The following is a 20,624-nucleotide window of genomic DNA, read 5'->3' as shown; positions in this document are numbered from 1 at the left end:
TTTTTTTTTTTTTTTTCATAATTCAAAATATATGTCTAAATGTGGATTTTAATGATTCGGCTGATTGTAACCTTGATTTAGTTGAGTGTAAAACATCTTTCACTGTTGAACAACAGAGTGATTCGAGAACATGTGAGGTCAGTGCTAGTTTAGCGCTTATTAATGTTAAAATGCCTAATGTTTGAACATGGTTCGTGTACAGTGTATAGTACAAACGTAAAACATTAAATCACAATTAATAATTATCACAATAAATATTTATTTTTTTCTCTCTCTTTTTGTGTCATTCCATCAGAAAAGCTCAGGTTGTGTCTATAAATGAGAAGGCTGTGTTTCTGTTGGCCATGCCCACATGTTTCCTGGCTTAATCTGTGCTGTTCATCCACTTAATCACTGTAAGATCTTCTGACGCAGAGAGAAGAGGTTCATCTCTGCTGGAGGAGCTCGTGTTCACGGTAAGAGGACAGCTCTGTGTGTGTGTTTAACTTCCACCGCTCGGTCTGAGCTTGTAGACATGAAGATGCTTGTAGACATGAAGATGCTTGTAGACATGAAGATGCTTGAAGATGCTTGTAGACATGAAGATGCTTGTAGACATGAAGATGCTTGAAGATGCTTGTAGACATGAAGATGCTTGTAGACATGAAGATGCTTGTAGACATGAAGATGCTTGTAGACATGAAGATGCTTGTAGACATGAAGATGCTTGTAGACATGAAGATGCTTGTAGACATGAAGATGCTTGTAGACATGAAGATGCTTGTAGTTCATGAATGCTTTAAAGTGCAGATCTCAGCAGATTATTGCAGAAGCGGCTTCAGAAAAAGAAAGTGTAGAAAAGTTATAGAAGTTTAAGTTTATTGCAAAGAAAATGTACTGAACTAAACATTTTTTTTTGATACAAAATTACAAAATAATTTGTATTCTAGATTGCTATGAAATCAAAGTCATACGTCTGATTCCAAATTTGAAGCTGATATCAAACATTGAGCCGCTGAAAGGTTTTAAAGTGCGGTTTCTATTGTAATGCAGTGTCAGATTTCAAAATGTTTTTCACAGGATGAATTTTGAGGATTTTGAATGACACCTAAATCATGATGCTTACTCAAACATGTGATGGGAATGAAGAAATGAGTGTGTCAAGAGTCCTGCTACTACAGTTTACTTCCAGAGACAAACGGACTGAAACATAAAGTGGAAGTGCTTTAGTAAAACAGTCTTGATTAAAACGTAAAGTGTGTTTGTGAGTCTATCATTACTCATGTTATGTGTTGCACTGATTACAGTAAACTGCTGTTTATCATTATGCAGACATTATGGGTAGTGACGTTTAAAAAACAGATGAACATCCAGCTAAAATGTTTCAGTAAAAACGCTCCATGAATGATGCATGAATGGTGTTTTTGCATAACGTTTTGATAACGTTATTATATAATGTTGAATTAATGTTACAGGAACGTTACTTTGAGTGAATCCTTCCAGAAGGTTCCCTGTTATCTGGTGTTAATATCTTCCCAACACTGATTGTGTCTGTCCTTAACAGCGACAGCATGGCACAGAGAGCGGACAGAGCGCCATCTATTGACAGGTACGGGAACATGTTCATCAGTGTAGAACAGTTCCCAGCAATGGTCTCTACGATCAACTTTGGGAAACGCAGCCCTGAACTGTTGTTAAAAACCCTCATCCTTCCCTCGGGTCATTCTGACCCGGAAATCATTTTTGAAAAAATGTAAAAAGTTGAGTGTTCATCAGAGGGGTCCAAGACCCCTGGACTTATGTCGCACGAATACACAAACAAAAAATTTGAATGGATTCAAGGAGTTTTGAGGTTGAAATTTAAAAACGTAACAAATCCTCCACTCGCGGGTCAATTTGACCCCTTAGGAATGAATGGAATGTGAGGAATGCTTCAGTGCACATAGATAAACCTAAAATGCTCAAGATTCAAACTAAAAATGCTCAAACTTTACCAAAAAATGATTTTATAATGTCTACATGTGTATCTGAATGCACACTGAAGAGAAACTGACTTTAGGACCCAGAGGAACAGCTCATTTGCTCCATATAGAGATATAAGGACATCTAGAGTCATGAAATATCATCTTATATTATTATTTTTCCACAAGAGGTCAAAGACACACAATGTAAGATATTTTGAGCTGAATTAAAAGGGTTATGCATGAAATTGTGAGCTATTTTGAATTTAAGTTGAAAGAATGTGAGGAATGTGCTTAAATGACTATTTATTTTATTATTTATTGATAAAATCTAGTAATATAAAGGTAAATAAAATAAAAAGAACAAAAAATCTACAAAAACAATTGCATTAAAACAAAAAGAAAAGAAAAATTATCAAAATGAAATGAAATAAGCTTTCTGGACAAAAAAAAAAAGTATAATTTTATGGCTTCGGGTCATTTTGACCCGTGAAGGAAATATATGTTATTTTTGTGTGTATTTTATTGTTATTGTTTTTAGTCAGTGTTACATGAAATAGAAACTTCCATTTTTAGTTACTGAGTTTCTCACACATTTGCATATTCTCCTTCTGACACAATCCAGCCAATCAGCTGAAGGCTCCGCCTCCAAACCGGCCCTTCGCAAGACCTTGATCTCCGACGCCAACAAGAAGAAGAGCAAGAAATCGAACGATGAAGTGATGAACAAGGTGTACAATAACCTTCTGAGCAGCGTCTTCGGACAGGTATCTGATGAGAACACTCCTGCTGCTGAGTTCCACCTTAAACACAACCCTCTGGTGCTGAACATTTAACGTTTTGTTTTTTTAGAATTTGTAACTTCATCGGAATATGAAACTTGATACTTGGTGAACACACGCAAAGATCATGGACATAATTGGAAAAGGTTAAATGGTGCTGTAAATAATAGTCACACTTGAGCTCCTCGCGGTCAGAAACGAGTGCACTGGAAATGACGAGGCGAGTTTCCTCTAGTGGAAGCGTCTGGAACTGCAGCCGAACATCATCTCACTGACAGAGCATTTTAAGAAATATCAAGATCAAAATTTGGAACACAACTTGTTTAGATTTTATGGCTTTGATTTTCTCGCAGTTTTAGAGTAAAACGTGATTTTGAAAATATATATTTCATATAAAACTTAAAAATACTATTTTTGTGCATTTTTCATAACAATTCACGTAAAATTCTGTAACTTTTTTTAAGATCACTTTTTAAAACTTTTGTTCACTTCAGCAATAATCTGCCAAGTGTCGTCTTTAAGAGATCAAACTTCAGTCTGTCGCTCTAAAGCGTTCAAGATTTACAGCAGTTTAAGATGGACATTTAATTTTCAGGTCTATGCTCAAAAAGTGAATAAATGGATTATAAATACAGCATAAATATAATTTAGTACCATAAAATCCCCTACAAATACAAAATATTAAATAAAAAACATTATCAAACTAAAACTTAGCCTAGTACATTCATTGACCGACACGCGAAGAGTCATAACCAATTTACGATTCTCATATTCAGTGCTGTGAGATTTAGCACAGACATGCATTAAATGACACACACACACACACACACACACACACACACACACACACACACACACACACAGCCATGTTTATGTGATTTGTGAGGACATTCCATAGGCGTAATGTTTTTTATACTGTACAAACTGTATATTATATCCCCTTACACTGCCCCTATCCCTAAACCTACCCATCACAGGAAACATTCTGCATTTTTACATTAAAAAAAAAACACTGCTAAGTATGTTTTTAAAGCCATTTGAAAAATGAGGACACCCAAAATGTCCTCATAAATCACCTATTTTCCCGAGTGTCCTCATTTGCAGGTGTGTTATCATAAAAATTTCCTCAGTTGTCATGAAAACAAGTACACACACACACACACAGACGCTGTGGAGATGACCGTGTGTGTGAGCAGATTGACTTGTGCTGTGTGTTCAGGGTCAGAGCGTGATGTGTGTGTCGTCCGTCTCTTAAACACACGTGTAATCCACTGGTAATAATAGCACATAATGGGCTTCAGTGTCACTCTTCATTACTCTAACGAGCTTTAATGAGGATCAGTGAAGAACTGAGAGCAAACTCTTCCTGCTGACGTCTGATTCATGACTTCTGTGTGTTTGTTGAGGCACCCCCACCCCCTCCCCCCCTCAGGTGTTGTTATTAATATATATTTTTTAAATGTGATCTTTTTTTTATGTTAAGTTAGAGTTTTTGGACAAACTGTATTTAAACCTCATATTAAATCAATTTAATATAAAATGGCTTATTTAATTCCCAGTTTAACCTCCAGAGGCCACTGTTACCATTTACTGCAGTGGTTCCCAAACCTTTCAGTGTGTCTAGGCGTTTAACACACTTCTCTCTCTCTCTCTCTCTCTCTCTCTCTCTCTCTCTCACACGCACACACACACAGACAGTCACACACTTCTCACACATGCTCTCACACACGTTTAACACACTTCTGCGTCTCTTCCATCAAGGGACAATATTTGCTGATTTTTTTAAGTGCTTGTTTTACCTTTATAAGGGCAAAGTTTTTCTAACCCTTTTAAATGTATGTCATGTTTTTATCACATTCATAAAATTCCATTAATTTAATTATTAATATAATAAATACAGCAATAAATTAAACTAAATCAATCATTTAAATCAAGTCGTCACCTTCATTTATAAGCGCTTTTAACAATATAATAATATAAATACTATAAATCAGATGAAATGAGTATCAACAAATGAAATAGGAAACTTTCTCCATAAGATTATTTAAAAAAAAAAAAAAACATTTTTTACACTTGTAAAAATTGTTTTAAAAAATGTATTTCATTTTTAAAATGAATTTTAAATGCTAAAAAATTAATAATTAATAATTTGCAAATTACAGTATGTGAAGAGTTAAACTGTTAAATCGACTATGAAAAAAGAAAAATAGGTGTATTCAAATTGTATTTGATTTGCACATTTAATAATTCACTGTCACCGCTTGTGAAGATGTAGTTCATCATGATCTCAGTAAATACAGTAAAGGTTCAGCTGACACTGAGATGTGTGTGTGTGAATCTCTGTGGCAGAACACACTCACAACCAGATCGTTATAATAAATCAAAGGACAGTGAGAATATTAAAAAGAGAAACAGTGAAGCTGGTCTTTATTCTTGAGTGATTGTTCTTTGACCCAAAACACGCAATGGAAACTTGGATTGAGGGATGGAGTCGGGAAGCTTTAATCCGACTGTGTGTTTGATCCTGACTGATTCTGATCCTCTTCAGTGGAAACTAGGAGTCTCATCATCATCCACAGCGGTTCAGTCTCTTCTGCTCATCAAGGCTGCGTTTATTAGATCAGAAATACAGTAAAACAGTGAATATTATTATAATGTAAATCATCTGTTCTCTATGTGAATATACAGTAAAGTGTAATTTATTCTTGTGATCAAAGCTGAATGTTCAGCATCATTACTCCAGTCTTCAGTGTCACATGATCCTTCAGAAATCACTCTAATATGATGATCTGATGATCAAGAAACAAAAACCCACAAATGCAAGCATTATTTTCGATGCATTAAATGATGAGGATGACCTGACATGAATCTTTCTCTCTGTGTCTGTGTGATTTCTGTCAGGAGAGAGAGTTATCTCAGCCGGAGCTCGACGGTGAGTATCCGAGCATCACATCTCAGGTCTGAACACACACAGCGCGTGAGTGAGTTTGTGTGTGTGAGAATGACACAAGTGCTGGTTTTCCAGAGCTGTCCGAGGCCTTTAAGGAGTTCGACTACGATCAGGATGGATATCTGAACTATAAGGATCTGGCCGAGTGCATGAGGACGATGGGTTACATGCCGACAGAGATGGAGCTGCTGGAGATCATTCAACAGATCAAGATGAGACGTGAGTGTGTGCGAGAGAGTGTGTGTGTCTGTGTGTGTGTGACTGTGAGTGTGTGTGTGTGTGTGTGTGTGTGTGTGTGTGTGTGTGTGTGTGTGTGTGTGTGTGAGAGAGTATGTGAGTGTAATATGAGTATGTGAGTGTGAGTATGTGAGAGTGAGTGAGTGAGTGTGTGTGAGAGAGTGTGTGTGTGTGAGTGAGTATGTGAGTGCGAGTATGTGAGTGCGTGAGTATATGAGTGCGATTATGTGAGTGTTTGAATCAACGCATTCTCATCCTAGGGCGTCATATACTGACGCTTTTGACATTTCGTCTACATCCAACGCACATGGCACCCTTTAGCGTCAATATGAGACGCACACAGCTTTGTTCGGTTATGGGTAGGTTTAGGTCTGGGGTAGGGTTAGGGTTAGACCGCTAGGAGGCGCCTTCTGGCCCATATCTATCTGCGTCTCATATTGATGATAAAGGGTGCCATGTGCGTTGGATGTAGACGAAATGTCAAAAGCGTCAGTATATGACGCCTTGGGATGAGATCAGGCTGGTTTGAATATGTGAGTGAGTATGTGAGTGTTTGAGAGTGTGTGTGTGTGTCTGTGAGTATGTGAGTGCGAAAAAGTGAGTATGAGTATGTGAGTGAGTGTGAGTGAGTGAGTGAGTGTGAGTGCATGAGTATTTGCGTGTGATTATGTGAGTGAGTGTGAGTGTGTGAGTATGTGAGTGCGATTATATAAGTGTGAGTGTATGTGAGTGAGTGTGAGTGAGAGTGAGTGAGTGAGTGTGAATATGTGAGTGAGTGAGTGAGTGAGTGAGTGTGAGTGCGAGTATGTGAGTGAGTGTGAGTGCGTGAGTGAGTGAGTGAGTGAGTGAGTGAGTGAGTGAGTGAGTGTGAATATGTGAGTGAGTGAGTGAGTGAGTGAGTGTGAGTGCGAGTATGTGAGTGAGTGAGTGAGAGAGTGAGTGAGTGAGTGTGAGTGCGAGTATGTGAGTGAGTGTGAGTGCGTGAGTGTTTGCGTGTGATTATGTGAGTGAGTGTGAGTGTGTGAGTATGTGAGTGCGATTATATAAGTGTGAGTGTATGTGAGTGAGTGTGAGTGAGAGTGAGTGAGTGAGTGTGAATATGTGAGTGAGTGAGTGAGTGAGTGAGTGTGAGTGCGAGTATGTGAGTGAGTGTGAGTGCGTGAGTGAGTGAGTGAGTGAGTGAGTGAGTGAGTGAGTGTGAATATGTGAGTGAGTGAGTGAGTGAGTGAGTGAGTGAGTGTGAGTGCGAGTATGTGAGTGAGTGAGTGAGTGAGTGAGTGAGTGAGTGTGAGTGTGAGTATGTGAGTGAGTGTGAGTGCGTGAGTGTTTGCGTGTGATTATGTGAGTATGTGAGTATGTGAGTGCGAGTATGTGTCTGAGTGTGAGTATGTGAGTGCGATTATGTAAGTGTGAGTGCAAGTATGTGAGTGAGTGTGAGTATGTGAGTGAGTGTGAGTATGGGAGTGTGAGTATGTGAGTGTGATTTTGTGAGTGTATGTGAGGAGAGTGAGTGAGTGTGAATATGTGAGTGTGAGTATGTGAGTGTGATTTTGTGAGTGTATGTGAGGAGAGGGAGTGAGTGTGAATATGTGAGTGAGTGAGTGAGTGAGAGTGTGAGTATGTGAGTGAGTGTGAGTGAGTGTGAGTATTTGCGTGTGATTATGTGAGTGCGAGTATGTGAGTGAGTGTGAGTATGTGAGTGCGATTATGTGAGTGTGAGTATGTGAATGAGTGTGAGTATCTGAGTGTGAGTGCAAGTATGTGAGTACGTGAGTATCTGAGTGCGATCATGTGAGTATGTGAGTGAGTGTGAGTGCGAGTCAAGGTTATAATCGTTAACGAAAACGAACGAAAAAACAAAAACTAGGTGGGAAAAAACATTGTCGTTAACTGAAATAAAAATAAAAACGAGACATTACAAAAAAAAGATAACTAACTAAAACTGTAATGTGTGTTTGGCAAAACTAACTAAAATAAAATAAAATTATAGAGTAAATGTCCTTAGTTTTCGTCTTTGTCAAGGTCTTTCATTTTTTAACGCTATTTAAAACACGCAGCGTATTCGTTCAGCTGCATTTCCTTTCCCTGCTCTCCCTCCATCTCTCTGTCACTCATGTGTCTCTCACATGCGCGCACACACACACACACACACACACACACACACACAGCCCCTCCCCTCCGTGCACACCTCCCCTCCATGAGAACGAGTGTTCGTTCGACGTTGAAAGCAAGTTTGCGAAAGGTTGGTATCTCTATCTCGTGAACACCTTTACACAATCACACATTAAAAAGTGGTATAAAAATTATTTTAAATTCTGAATATAATTTTGTCAGTGTGTTAATGTCGACCCGAGAAGCGATTGCGCCTTCTTTAGAAAGTTAACTAGTCGCATGTTTGAGGTAAAATGCACTTTTTGGTTGTGGTTGTCGATGTCAAAACACTATATAAGCTGTGATTCAAATATTAAATAATGTTATGTCATTTTTTTTACTTTTATACTGAATGTTTGCTGCTTCAATCCAGATGAGTAGGCTACTGACTGTATAGGGTAAATCTACTATAGGGTGTGGAAATTGTACAGCTGTGGTAACGTATTTGTATAGGGTGTGAATTCTGTATAGAAGATGTGTAGATTTTTGGTACGGTGTGTGGATTTTGTAAGAGGTGAAGGAATTTCAATGGGGTGTGAATTTTTTTCAAAAATTGTATGATGTTTTTGTTAAGTTATTATTACACAATACTTTTTCTGACCTTTTTGAATCTTGCCCCTGACAAATAACCCAAATTACAAAAAAAGACTAAAACTAACACTAAAACTAATAAAAACTAAACTAAAACTAAGCATTTTCAAAAAATAAAAAATAAACTAAACTAGCAAACCCACTTTAAAAACTAATTAAAACTAAACTGAATTTGAAAACAAAAAGTCAAAACGAAATAAAAATAAAAACTAATGAAAAATGCAAAACTATAATAACCCTGGTGTGAGTATGTGAGTGAGTGTGAGTATGTGAGTGTGAGTGTGAGTATGTGAGTGCGATTATGCGAGTGTGAGTATGTGAGTGTGAGAGAGTGTGTGAGTATGTGAGTGAGTGTGAGTATGTGAGTGCGATTATGCGAGTGTGAGTATGTGAGTGAGTGTGAGTATGTGAGTGTGAGAGAGTGTGTGAGTATGTGAGTGCGAGTATGTGAGAGTATGTGAGTGTGAGAGAGTGTGTGAGTATGTGAGTGAGTGTGAGTATGTGAGTGTGAGAGAGTGTGTGAGTATGTGAGTGTGAGAGAGTGTGTGAGTATGTGAGTGTGAGAGAGTGTGCGAGTATGTGAGTGCGAGTATGTGAGAGTGAGTGTGAGTGTGAGAGAGTGTGTGAGTATGTGAGTGCGAGTATGTGAGAGTATGTGAGTGTGAGAGAGTGTGTGAGTATGTGAGTGCGATTATGCGAGTGTGAGTATGTGAGTGTGAGAGAGTGTGTGAGTATGTGAGTGCGATTATGCGAGTGTGAGTATGTGAGTGTGAGAGAGTGTGCGAGTATGTGAGTGCGAGTATGTGAGAGTGAGTGTGAGTGTGAGAGAGTGTGCGAGTATGTGAGTGCGAGTATGTGAGAGTATGTGAGTGTGAGAGAGTGTGCGAGTATGTGAGTGCGAGTATGTGAGAGTGAGTGTGAGTGTGAGAGAGTGTGTGAGTATGTGAGTGCGAGTATGTGAGAGTATGTGAGTGTGAGAGAGTGTGTGAGTATGTGAGTGCGATTATGCGAGTGTGAGTATGTGAGTGTGAGAGAGTGTGTGAGTATGTGAGTGCGAGTATGTGAGAGTATGTGAGTGTGAGAGAGTGTGTGAGTATGTGAGTGCGATTATGCGAGTGTGAGTATGTGAGTGTGAGAGAGTGTGTGAGTATGTGAGTGCGAGTATGTGAGAGTGAGTATGTGAGTGTGAGAGAGTGTGCGAGTATGTGAGTGCGATTGTGCGAGTGTGAGTATGTGAGTGTGAGAGAGTGTGCGAGTATGTGAGTGCGAGTATGTGAGAGTGAGTGTGAGTGTGAGAGAGTGTGTGAGTATGTGAGTGCGATTGTGCGAGTGTGAGTATGTGAGTGTGAGAGAGTGTGCGAGTATGTGAGTGCGAGTATGTGAGAGTGAGTGTGAGTGTGAGTATGTGAGTGTGAGAGAGTGTGCGAGTATGTGAGTGCGAGTATGTGAGAGTGAGTGTGAGTGTGAGAGAGTGTGTGAGTATGTGAGTGCGATTGTGCGAGTGAGTGTGAGTGTGAGAGAGTGTGTGAGTATGTGAGTGCGATTGTGCGAGTGTGAGTATGTGAGTGTGAGAGAGTGTGTGAGTATGTGAGTGTGAGTATGTGAGTGTGAGAGAGTGTGTGAGTATGTGAGTGCGAGTATGTGAGTGTGAGAGAGTGTGTGAGTATGTGAGTGCGAGTATGTGAGAGTGAGTATGTGAGTGTGAGAGAGTGTGTGAGTATATGAGTGCGATTATGCAAGTGTGAGTGTGAGAGAGTGTGAGTATGTGAGTGTGAGTATGTGAGAGTGAGTATGCGAGTATGTGAGCGTGAGTGCGATTATGTGAGAGTGAGTATGTGAGTGTGAGAGAGTGTGTGAGTATGCGAGTATGTGAGCGTGAGTGCGATTATGTGAGAGTGAGTATGTGAGTGTGAGAGAGTGTGTGAGTATATGAGTGCGATTATGTGAGTATGAGTGTGTGTGTCAGTGAGTGTGGGTATGTGAGTGAGTGTGAGGATGTGAGTGCGCAAGTATGTGAGTGCGAGTATGTGAGAGTGTGAGTGTGTGTGTCTGTGAGTGAGTGTGTGAGTGAGTGAGTATGTGAGTGCGAGTGTGTGAGTTCGAGTGTCTGAGTGTGTGTGTGTGTCTGTGTGTGTGTGTGTGTGTGTGTGTGTGAATACGGTCTTGTGTCCCCGTTCACATACTGTGTGTGTGTGTGTGTGTGTGTGTTCAGTCGGGGGTCTGATGGATTTCGATGACTTCTGTGAGTTAATGGGCCCCAGGATGATGGTGGAGACGGCGGATATGCTCGGGCTCAAAGAGATCAAGAGCTCCTTCGTTCAGGTCAGACATTCATGTCCTGCTTATATAAAGCTTATATTAAATAATGGTTGTTAAAACAAATAACGCAACATGCAAAAAGGTTGGGGTCAGTAAGAAATTAACACTTTTATTCATCAAGGATGCATTAAATTGATCAAAAGGGACAGTAAAGACATTTTAAATGTTACAAATTATTCTTTTTCAAATAAATGCTGTTCTTTTGAACTTTCTATTTTCAGAAAACAGCTGTTTTACATTGGAATAATATTTCACTGTTTTTACTGTATTTTGATCTAATAAACACAACCTTGGTGAGTAGAAGAACATCATTAGTGACTGATTTTTAATACTCAACACATCAGCCTCAACAACTGACACGAACAGCATGTTGCCAAGCTAAATATGTGATACTACTAAGATTCAAAAGGTTACAAAACGAAGGTATTTTTTATAAAACAAACTCAAAAAGTCCACATGTGAAGAACAGCATGTAAAACAAGACAATACTGGACAACGGAAGTGAGCACACAGAGGAACTAAAATACACAGTGATAATGAGACAATGACAAACAGCTACAGCTACAGACTGGTGTAACTGGTCCTACTCAACCCGCTCCAAGCTGACGAGGGAGCCCGGTGGGACGAGGGAGCCTGGTGGGACTAAGAAGCCTGGTGGATACAGTGGGACGAGGGAGCCTGGTGGATCCAGTGGGACGAGGGAGCCCGGTGGGACGAGGGAGCCTGGTGGGACTAAGAAGCCTGGTGGATACAGTGGGACGGGGGAGCCCGGTGGGACGAGGGAGCCTGGTGGGACTAAGAAGCCTGGTGGATACAGTGGGACGGGGGAGCCCGGTGGGACGAGGGAGCCTGGTGGGACTAAGAAGCCTGGTGGATACAGTGGGACGGGGGAGCCCGGTGGGACGAGGGAGCCTGGTGGGACTAAGAAGCCTCGTGGATACAGTGGGACGAGGGAGCCCGGTGGGACGAGGGAGCCTGGTGGGACTAAGAAGCCTGGTGGAGCGGGTGGGACGAGGGAGCCCGGTGGGACGAGGGAGCCTGGTGGGACTAAGAAGCCTGGTGGATCCAGTGGGACGAGGGAGCCCGGTGGGACGAGGGAGCCTGGTGGGACTAAGAAGCCTGGTGGATACAGTGGGACAAGGGAGCCCGGTGGGACGAGGGAGCCTGGTGGGACTAAGAAGCCTGGTGGAGCGGGTGGGACGAGGGAGCCCGGTGGGACGAGGGAGCCTGGTGGGACTAAGAAGCCTGGTGGATCCAGTGGGACGAGGGAGCCCGGTGGGACGAGGGAGCCTGGTGGGACTAAGAAGCCTGGTGGAGCGGGTGGGACGAGGGAGCCCGGTGGAACGAGGGAGCCTGATAGGACTAGGAAGCCTGTTGGAGCGGGTGGAACTAAGAAGCCTGGTGGGACTAAGAAGCCTGGTGGATACAGTGGGACAAGGGAGCCCGGTGGAACGAGGGAGCCTGGTGGGACTAAGAAGCCTGGTGGAGCGGGTGGGACGAGGGAGCCCGGTGGGACGAGGGAGCCTGGTGGGACTAAGAAGCCTGGTGGATCCAGTGGGACGAGGGAGCCCGGTGGGACGAGGGAGCCTGGTGGGACTAAGAAGCCTGGTGGATACAGTGGGACAAGGGAGCCCGGTGGGACGAGGGAGCCTGGTGGGACTAAGAAGCCTGGTGGAGCGGGTGGGACGAGGGAGCCCGGTGGGACGAGGGAGCCTGGTGGGACTAAGAAGCCTGGTGGATCCAGTGGGACGAGGGAGCCCGGTGGGACGAGGGAGCCTGGTGGGACTAAGAAGCCTGGTGGAGCGGGTGGGACGAGGGAGCCCGGTGGAACGAGGGAGCCTGATAGGACTAGGAAGCCTGTTGGAGCGGGTGGAACTAAGAAGCCTGGTGGGACTAAGAAGCCTGGTGGATACAGTGGGACAAGGGAGCCCGGTGGAACGAGGGAGCCTGGTGGGACTAAGAAGCCTGGTGGAGCGGGTGGGACGAGGGAGCCCGGTGGAACGAGGGAGCCTGATAGGACTAGGAAGCCTGTTGGAGCGGGTGGGACGAGGGAGCCTGGTGGAGCCAGTGCGACGAGGAAGCCTGGTGGAGCCGGTGGGACGAGGGAGCCCAGTGGGACGAGGGAGCCCAGTAGGAGGAGCGAGCCTGGTGAAGCCAGTGAGACATGGGTGCCGGTGAAGTCGGTGGGACGAGGGTGCCGGTGAAGCCAATGGGACGAGGGAGCCGGTGAGACGAGAAAGCCTGGTGAAGCTGGTGGGACGAGGGTCCCGGGTGGAGCTGAGGTGGGATGAGGGAGCCTAGTGGATTCCGTGGAACGAGGGAGCCTGGTGGATCTGGTGGGACGAGGGAGCCCAGTGGGACGAGGGAGCCTGGTGGAGCCGGTGGGACGAGGGAGCCTGGTGGATTCCGTGGGACGAGGGAGCCTGGTGGAGCCGGTGGGATGAGGGAGCCTGGTGGATCTGGTGGGACGAGGGAGCCTGGTGGAGCCGGTGGGACGAGGGAGCCTGGTGGATCCAGTGGGACGAGGGAGCCTGGTGGAGCCGGTGGGACGAGGGAGCCTGGTGGATCCAGTGGGACGAGGGAGCCCGGTGGGACTAAGAAGCCTGGTGGATACAGTGGGACGAGGGAGCCCGGTGGGACGAGGGAGCCTGATGGGACTAAGAAGCCTGGTGGATACAGTGGGACAAGGGAGCCCGGTGGGACGAGGGAGCCCGGTGGATCCAGTGGGACGAGGGAGCCTGGTGGATACAGTGGGACGAGGGAGCCCGGTGGGACGAGGGAGCCTGATGGGACTAAGAAGCCTGGTGGATCCAGTGGGACAAGGGAGCCCTGTGGGACGAGGGAGCCTGATAGGACTAGGAAGCCTGGTGGATCCAGTGGGACGAGGGAGCCTGATGGGACTAGGAAGCCTGGTGGGTCCAGTGGGACGAGGGAGCCTGATAGGACTAGGAAGCCTGGTGGAGCAGGTGGGACAAGGGAGCCCAGTGGGACGAGGGAGCCTGATAGGACTAGGAAGCCTGGTGGAGCGGGTGGGACGAGGGAGCCTGGTGGAGCCAGTGCGACGAGGAAGCCTGGTGGAGCTGGTGGGACGAGGGAGCCCAGTGGGACGAGGGAGCCCAGTAGGAGGAGCGAGCCTGGTGAAGCCGGTGGGACATGGGTGCCGGTGAAGCCGGTGGGACGAGGGTGCCGGTGAAGCCAATGGGATGAGGGAGCCGGTAGAACGAGGGAGCCTGGTGGAGCCGGTGAGACGAGGGTCCCGGGTGGAGCTGAGGTGGCGAGGCAGCCCAGTGGAGGCGGAGACAAGGGAATGGCTGGCTTCAGAGGAGTGTGTAGAGGAAGACTGGGTGAGTGACAGAGAAGGTTCGTAGGTGGGAAGTGGTGGATCAGCCATTTGTTAGAATCCAACTTCACTAATTCTCCCTCTGGAGTATAGGCCGGCTCACACACCTGGTCAGACAGGACCTCTGGCTCTGCTTCCGGGACGGACTTAGCAGCTGGCTCTGGGCGAAGTTGATGTACTCGGCCAGTGTCCAGCAGTTGTTTCATCACGGCATCACCAACCAGATCCCGTCGTCCAAACAGATCCAAAATCCCTCCATGAACATGATGTCATCAGAGGTGGCTGGCACTAATAAACTATTTCACATGCTCTTCCAGGTCTCTTCCTCCTTGAGCAAGATCCCCATTGGTGCAATGTTAATGGATGCAATCTCCATTTTTATTTATTTAATGAAACTATTTAGTTTGATCATTGATTGAGTTCTATTTGAGGTAATTTTCCTCTGTTTCTCTGGTCAGTTTGACACTGATGGTGATGGGAAGATCTCTCTGGATGAGATGAAGGAGGCCGTGAAGAATCTGTTAGGAGAGAAACTCAAGAAAGGAGAACTGGAGGAGATCCTGAAGGAGCTGGACCTCAATGGAGATGGAACCGTGGATTTTGAGGGTGAGGAGATCAATGCCACTTTACACACACTCTCTCTCTCTCTCTCTCTCTCTCTCTCTCTCTCTCTCTCTCTCACACACACACACACACACACACACACACACACACACACACACTCTCTCTCTCACTCACACAGCCATGTTTATGTGATTTGTGAGGACATTCCATAGGCGTAATGGTTTTTATACTGTACAAACTGTACATTCTATCCCCCTACACTGCCCCTATCCCTAAACCTACCCATCACAGGAAACATTCTGCATTTTTACATTTAAAAAAAAACACTGCTTAGTATGTTTTTAAAGCCATTTGAAAAATGAGGACCCCCAAAATGTCCTCATAAATCACCTATTTTGTCGAGTGTCCTCATTTGCAGGTGTGTTATCATAAAAATGTCCTCAGTTGTCATGAAAACAAGTACACACACACTCACAAACACTCGCACTCTTACACACACTCACACACACTCTCTCTCTCTCTCTCTCTGTCTCTCTCACACACACACACATACAGTCACAAACACTCACACTCTTACACACACACATACACACTCACACACTCTCACTCTCTCTCTCTCTCTCACACACACACACACACTCTCTCTCTCTCTCTCTCTCTCTCACACACACACACATACAGTAACAAACACTCACACTCTTACACACACACATACACACTCACACACTCTCACTCTCTCTCTCTCACACACACACACACACACTCTCTCTCTCTCTCTCTCTCACACACACACACACACTTTTCCTTGACTTCTGTTGTTTTCTGACACACCTTATGCTGTTTGTCTGTAATGTTGAGAACATCATTGGCTCCTCTGTGTTCTTCCAGAGTTTGTGATGATGCTGTCGGTGAGATAAAACACAACACCGTCATTATCATCTTTCATCAGTGTTTGCAGCAGCGGATGATACGGGTTCAGACGCACACCAAGAACACCGAAACATCTGGGATTTTTAAAGGGGTCCTATTATGGCCTTTTATGAAGTCTTGGTTTTGTTTTTGGGGTGCAAAAAAGCATTTTTTAAAAAACATATTTTACATCATTACAGCTCCTCTCTTTCCCTGGTCTGGTTGAAAATTTTTTTTTCCTTGAAGCCCCTCCTTCCGAAATACAAAATGTGCTGTGATTGGTTAGCTGGTCCAGTGTGCTGTGATTGGCATAATATTGGCCCCGCCCATTCATAACTGCGAGCTCTACTCAGATGTAAATATTAACAATGGCGTCAAACCATTTTGAGCCCGATTCAGACCCTGACAATGTTAACGAACAAGAGGATCGTGCAGAACAAATTTCACAGGACTTCAGAGTGCACATGTTTTTTTGTTTGTTTTTCTGATAGATTATAGATAGGATGTTATCCACCATTTAATCATTTTTGTCAGAAAACTATGGTAATAAAAACAGTAATCGATCACAAAATCATGGTTCATTTTCCTAAGAGGCGGTGAGCATTCTTACAAAAGCAAGAGCTTACAAAAGCTCCAGTAAACACTACATCAACACTGTAATGTTAGTAAGCAGGCGAGCGGAGGCATAGCTTTTACAAGCTGTGATCCATAAACAAGAGATTTTCCAGACGAAATGGGAACGGCTCCGTCTTTCAGAAGCATTTGTGCGTATAGCTTGTATCGAACTCTGTCTGCTGTTCTCTGTAAAATGTGCAGTGCACAGACAAACGTTGAGGTTATAATGTTCAGGAACAGTTTTAAAAATAAATTTTAATCACTCTCAGTTCGTCAGCCTTAGGACAAACGTTTTCCGGGGGAAAAACAGCGACAACACTCTTCATCTTCCCTAGTCGCAGCTCAACCAGGCTCTGCCAACTGTTTTGCGTATTCCGTGGGCGGGGACTATTTAAATGAGTACCATTCTGACATCATAAGATCCGGAAAAGTCGCTCTGTAGTCCAAACGAGCCGTTTGTTGTAGTTCTTGAAAAGTGGATTCTGTTAAATAAAATACTTTCAGCTTTGTAACCTTGCAGATCTTTTTTATGCTCAAACAGCAACATTACAAATGTGAAAAAGCATAATAGGACCCCTTTAAAAGTCTGATTTCCTGGCCTGAAAAATTCCTCAAATTCATAAAATCATAAAAGCTCATCATGGATATTTCTGTATTAAATACATTTCTCTGATTTTACATATTTCATGGCTAGATGTAGCTCTTTATGAGTGCTTTGGTGACTGCCATCTGTACTAATAACTATAATTGTTTAAATCCATAAATTCTGAAGATTGGCACCTAATATATGAAAGGAAATCGCCCAATAATTCCAATAAAATGAATTTGCAAAATGAATGTCTGTAAAAGTCATAAAAGGGAAAAGTTCTGGTTGAAAAAAAAAAAAAAAATTTTTTTGAGAGAAAATAATCACTCCTTTTGATATTTTCTAAATGACTAGTTAAAGTTTCAACCAAACATAATGCAATGTAGATGACGGTAACTTTACAGTAATATACTGTATATGTCTCTGAAGCAGATGTGTGTGTGTATAGATATTTTTATGCATAGACCTTTAAAAGTGTCAAAATATGTAACAAGTGTATTTTTTAAGTTTTGTTATTAAACAGTAAAAGTTTGAAAAAAAAAAAAAAACCCGTCTGAATTTATATTTATATAAACTATATAAATCTAAAATCTATTTAAAACGTCACTAAATCAGAATATCAGGCCTGTTCGTCTAACATTGTTTAAATGTTGCTACTTGTTTCAGAACGTTCAGAGAACATTCAAAAGTATCGTTCCATAATGTTTGGAGAATGATACAATGTAATGTTCCCTCAACATTCACATGACCAAGAAAAAATGTTTTTGGGGAAAATGCTGGACGAACTGAACATTCAGTAATAAGAGTTTCAGAACATATTTTAGTTATCTGGGACTGTGTTGAAATTCAGATGATCAGATCATCACTTTCTCAAATCCTTTGCCCGTTTCTATCTCTGATTGATTGATGTAGAAAGTTCACAGGCTCATTCAGAGATAAAAGGATGGCGTAACGGAAACAGTCTTTAGGAGTAAATGCTACTAAAGCGGAAGGAAGCTCAAAGCTGTTTACCTGGAAACACAACAGTGACGCTTCACTCACAGCTGAACTCACGTCACTGTAGAAATACAGTAGAAATGGAGGAGCGGACAAGTGTTTGCTGCTGTTTTCCAAGAAGAGCTTCTTCACATTCTACATTTATTCCTGTATTTCAGGAACTGAAAGAGAACTCATCACTGATCATTATGATTAGCAAGTTAAAAGTGTAGTTTGTGATTTGTAAGTCTATGGTGATAGATAGATAGATAGATAGATAGATAGATAGATAGATAGATAGATAGATAGATTTAGTGCACATGTATTTTACTGTATGAACAGCAGGATTCAGTGGAGTTTCTGCGGCCTCTGCTGGTGATCATCTGAAGAATCACACACACACACACACACACACAGACACAGACACCATTTTACTGACAGTAACCTACTACCCAAACCAGTTTAATGTGGACACACATCCACCTGGATTTACACATTTATTGTATTGATTTATTACACCGTTCTCTTTCTTTCTTTCTTTCTTTCAACATCTGCTGGGAGAATTAAAGAGTCGCGTTAAGATGCGCCGATTTAATTTTCTCAATACTATTATTAAAGTGTTGAGTAGTTTCTTCTCTGTTATTCTTCTGTTGTGTTGGCGATGTAAACGCATTTAATTTGTTTATTATTGTAACGAGTTGAGTTTGTGTTGAGTAGTTTCTTCAGTGTTTTCATCTGTTGTGTTGGCGAAGTGAACGCGTCATCCGGGTATTTCCGCGCGCGAGCGGAAGGAGAGTGTCGTTGCGGTGTGTGTCGTGTATTCTTCAGCGCGGAACATCAGAACACGACCGAGTGACCCGAGCGACATGGACGGTAAGTCGAGTGTTATAACGTCGTGTTTATTCACCCGAACGGCAGAAACGGGTTGTTTAGGTGTCCGGGCGGAGGGGAAACTCCCGAATCTGAAGTTTAGCTCTCGGTTTCGGCGGAGAGCAACGGGCGATCGGTTCGGGAGTCTAACAGTCTGACGAGGATCCAACAACACACGAATGATCGCGACGCGTCAACGCGCGTCACATATGACTTTAAAGCTCTGTCGCATTACGACCTATAGGTGTTTGTTTGTTTGTGTGCGCGCGCACACACACACTCTCTCTCTCTCTCTCTCTCACACACACACACACACACACACACACACACAAGTGTGAGAACAGATATTTTCATAATGTCCTCACAGATAAAGTGAAATGCGGAAAGGTATGGACGCCGATTTTGGCCACATAAGAAATAATCATGCTTAGGTTAATCATAATTATGACAAAAAGTCGAAATGATGCTGTTTAATAATCTTGGTGACTGCAGGTCTGTGTGATGGATAAGGGGTGGGTGTTTTTTATGGGTTAGTTAGTAAACATCATCACCTCCTTTCCTCATTAATAACATTACGTCACTGACCGCACAAATAATAGTGAAACTAATCCTGCTTTTACAGACGCTCTCAATCTCAGGGGCGCGCACACACCTCCTCCGGGCAGGGGCGCGCACACACCTCCTCAGGGCAGGGGCGCGCACACACCTCCTCCGGGCAGGGGCGCGCACACACCTCCTCAGGGAAGGGAGATAAATAAAAAACATTTATTTTTTAAATAAATCACCTGTATGTAAAGCAGTACCCGTCTGTCTGTTGTGTCTTTATATATTTTAATGACTTCCTCACAATTAATTGGAATATCTGAAAAGATAAATGAAATTTATTATATCTTTAATAAATGAAAAGATGTTGATACAATTAGAATGCATAACACATCAAACAAAAATAGGGAAATGATGATAATATTACTAAATATTATTTACTTTACCAAACAAAACAGAGAATCAAGTAGGTAATTATGAGGAATTCATGTTTAGTTATGTTGATGTTATAAGTTGTATTTATACATTCATTAAAGTGTTAGCTATCATGAAATCAGTAACACTTTACAATAAGGTTTCATTAGTTAAACTGCACTTCTACACCATTTATTAATCTTAGTTAATATTAATTTCAGCATTTACTAAAACATTATTAAAATCAAAAGTTGTATTGGTTAACATTAGTTAATGCACTGACTGTGACATAACATGAACAAACAATTAAAAGTTGTATTATTATCAACTAAGATTAACAAACAGGCCTACAGTAGCCTAACAAATGTTAGCTCATGATTAGTTAATGTTAGTTAATATGAATAATAAACAAATTAACCATATTGTAAAGTGTACTATGAAATCAAAGATATAAATTCCTTACAATTTAGAGCTGGACATGGACTTTCACTAGATGTATTTCCCCAAGCTAAGAACACGTGCTATGGCCTTGGACAAAAACGAATGACGTTGTCAGACTCAGAATGCGGCTGAAATTGAGTTATACTTTTATGATTGTTAAGCATAACTCACATGCTGCCGCAACTTGTACAATAGCATGGAAGGATAAATGCAACTTTTCCGTGTTAGCTTTAACGTTACTGCTGCCCGTGTAGTGTGAAGACTCGCGAACTGCAAAGGAAACTCCGCCTACTTAAGAACGTAAGTAGCAGCAACCATATAGCCTATATTTAATGTATAAAGACCCAGTTTGAACTCATTTAAAATGTTATAGGCCTACCAATTATATGCCTTGCAA

General features: G+C 42.7%; 2 protein-coding genes across 3 annotated transcripts in view; both read left to right on the top strand.

Moving 5' to 3' along the window:
- Positions 1-322: 322 nt before the first annotated feature.
- Positions 323-17,517, top strand: LOC307155308 (calcium-binding protein 2). 2 transcript variants are annotated; one of them, XM_079865897.1, is made up of 8 exons: positions 323-455; positions 1,544-1,588; positions 2,566-2,707; positions 5,624-5,654; positions 5,748-5,891; positions 10,864-10,973; positions 14,769-14,916; positions 15,763-17,517. In XM_079865897.1, exons 2-8 carry the CDS (start codon positions 1,551-1,553, stop codon positions 15,789-15,791), a joined length of 642 nt encoding a protein of 213 aa, XP_079722023.1. In that variant the 5' UTR covers positions 323-455; positions 1,544-1,550; the 3' UTR covers positions 15,792-17,517. The 2 variants fall into 2 exon arrangements, with proteins under 2 accessions (XP_079722023.1, XP_079722024.1); XM_079865898.1 differs by having other exon boundaries at positions 1,455-1,588.
- Positions 17,518-18,727: 1,210 nt separating this feature from the next.
- The window catches only part of rela (v-rel avian reticuloendotheliosis viral oncogene homolog A), a 33,616-nt gene continuing 31,719 nt past the window's right edge, over positions 18,728-20,624 (top strand). Inside the window, exon 1 of the mRNA XM_079865883.1 lies at positions 18,728-18,832. Within this exon, the coding sequence (XP_079722009.1) occupies positions 18,826-18,832 (7 nt within the window). The 5' untranslated portion in view covers positions 18,728-18,825. The remainder of the gene's footprint in view (positions 18,833-20,624) is intronic.

This window comes from Squalius cephalus (assembly GCF_949319135.1).
Source record: "Squalius cephalus genome assembly, chromosome: 3".
Lineage (NCBI taxonomy): Eukaryota > Metazoa > Chordata > Actinopteri > Cypriniformes > Leuciscidae > Squalius > Squalius cephalus.
Note: the sequence above shows the minus strand (reverse complement) of the source record. Positions and strands in the feature narration are given on the sequence as shown.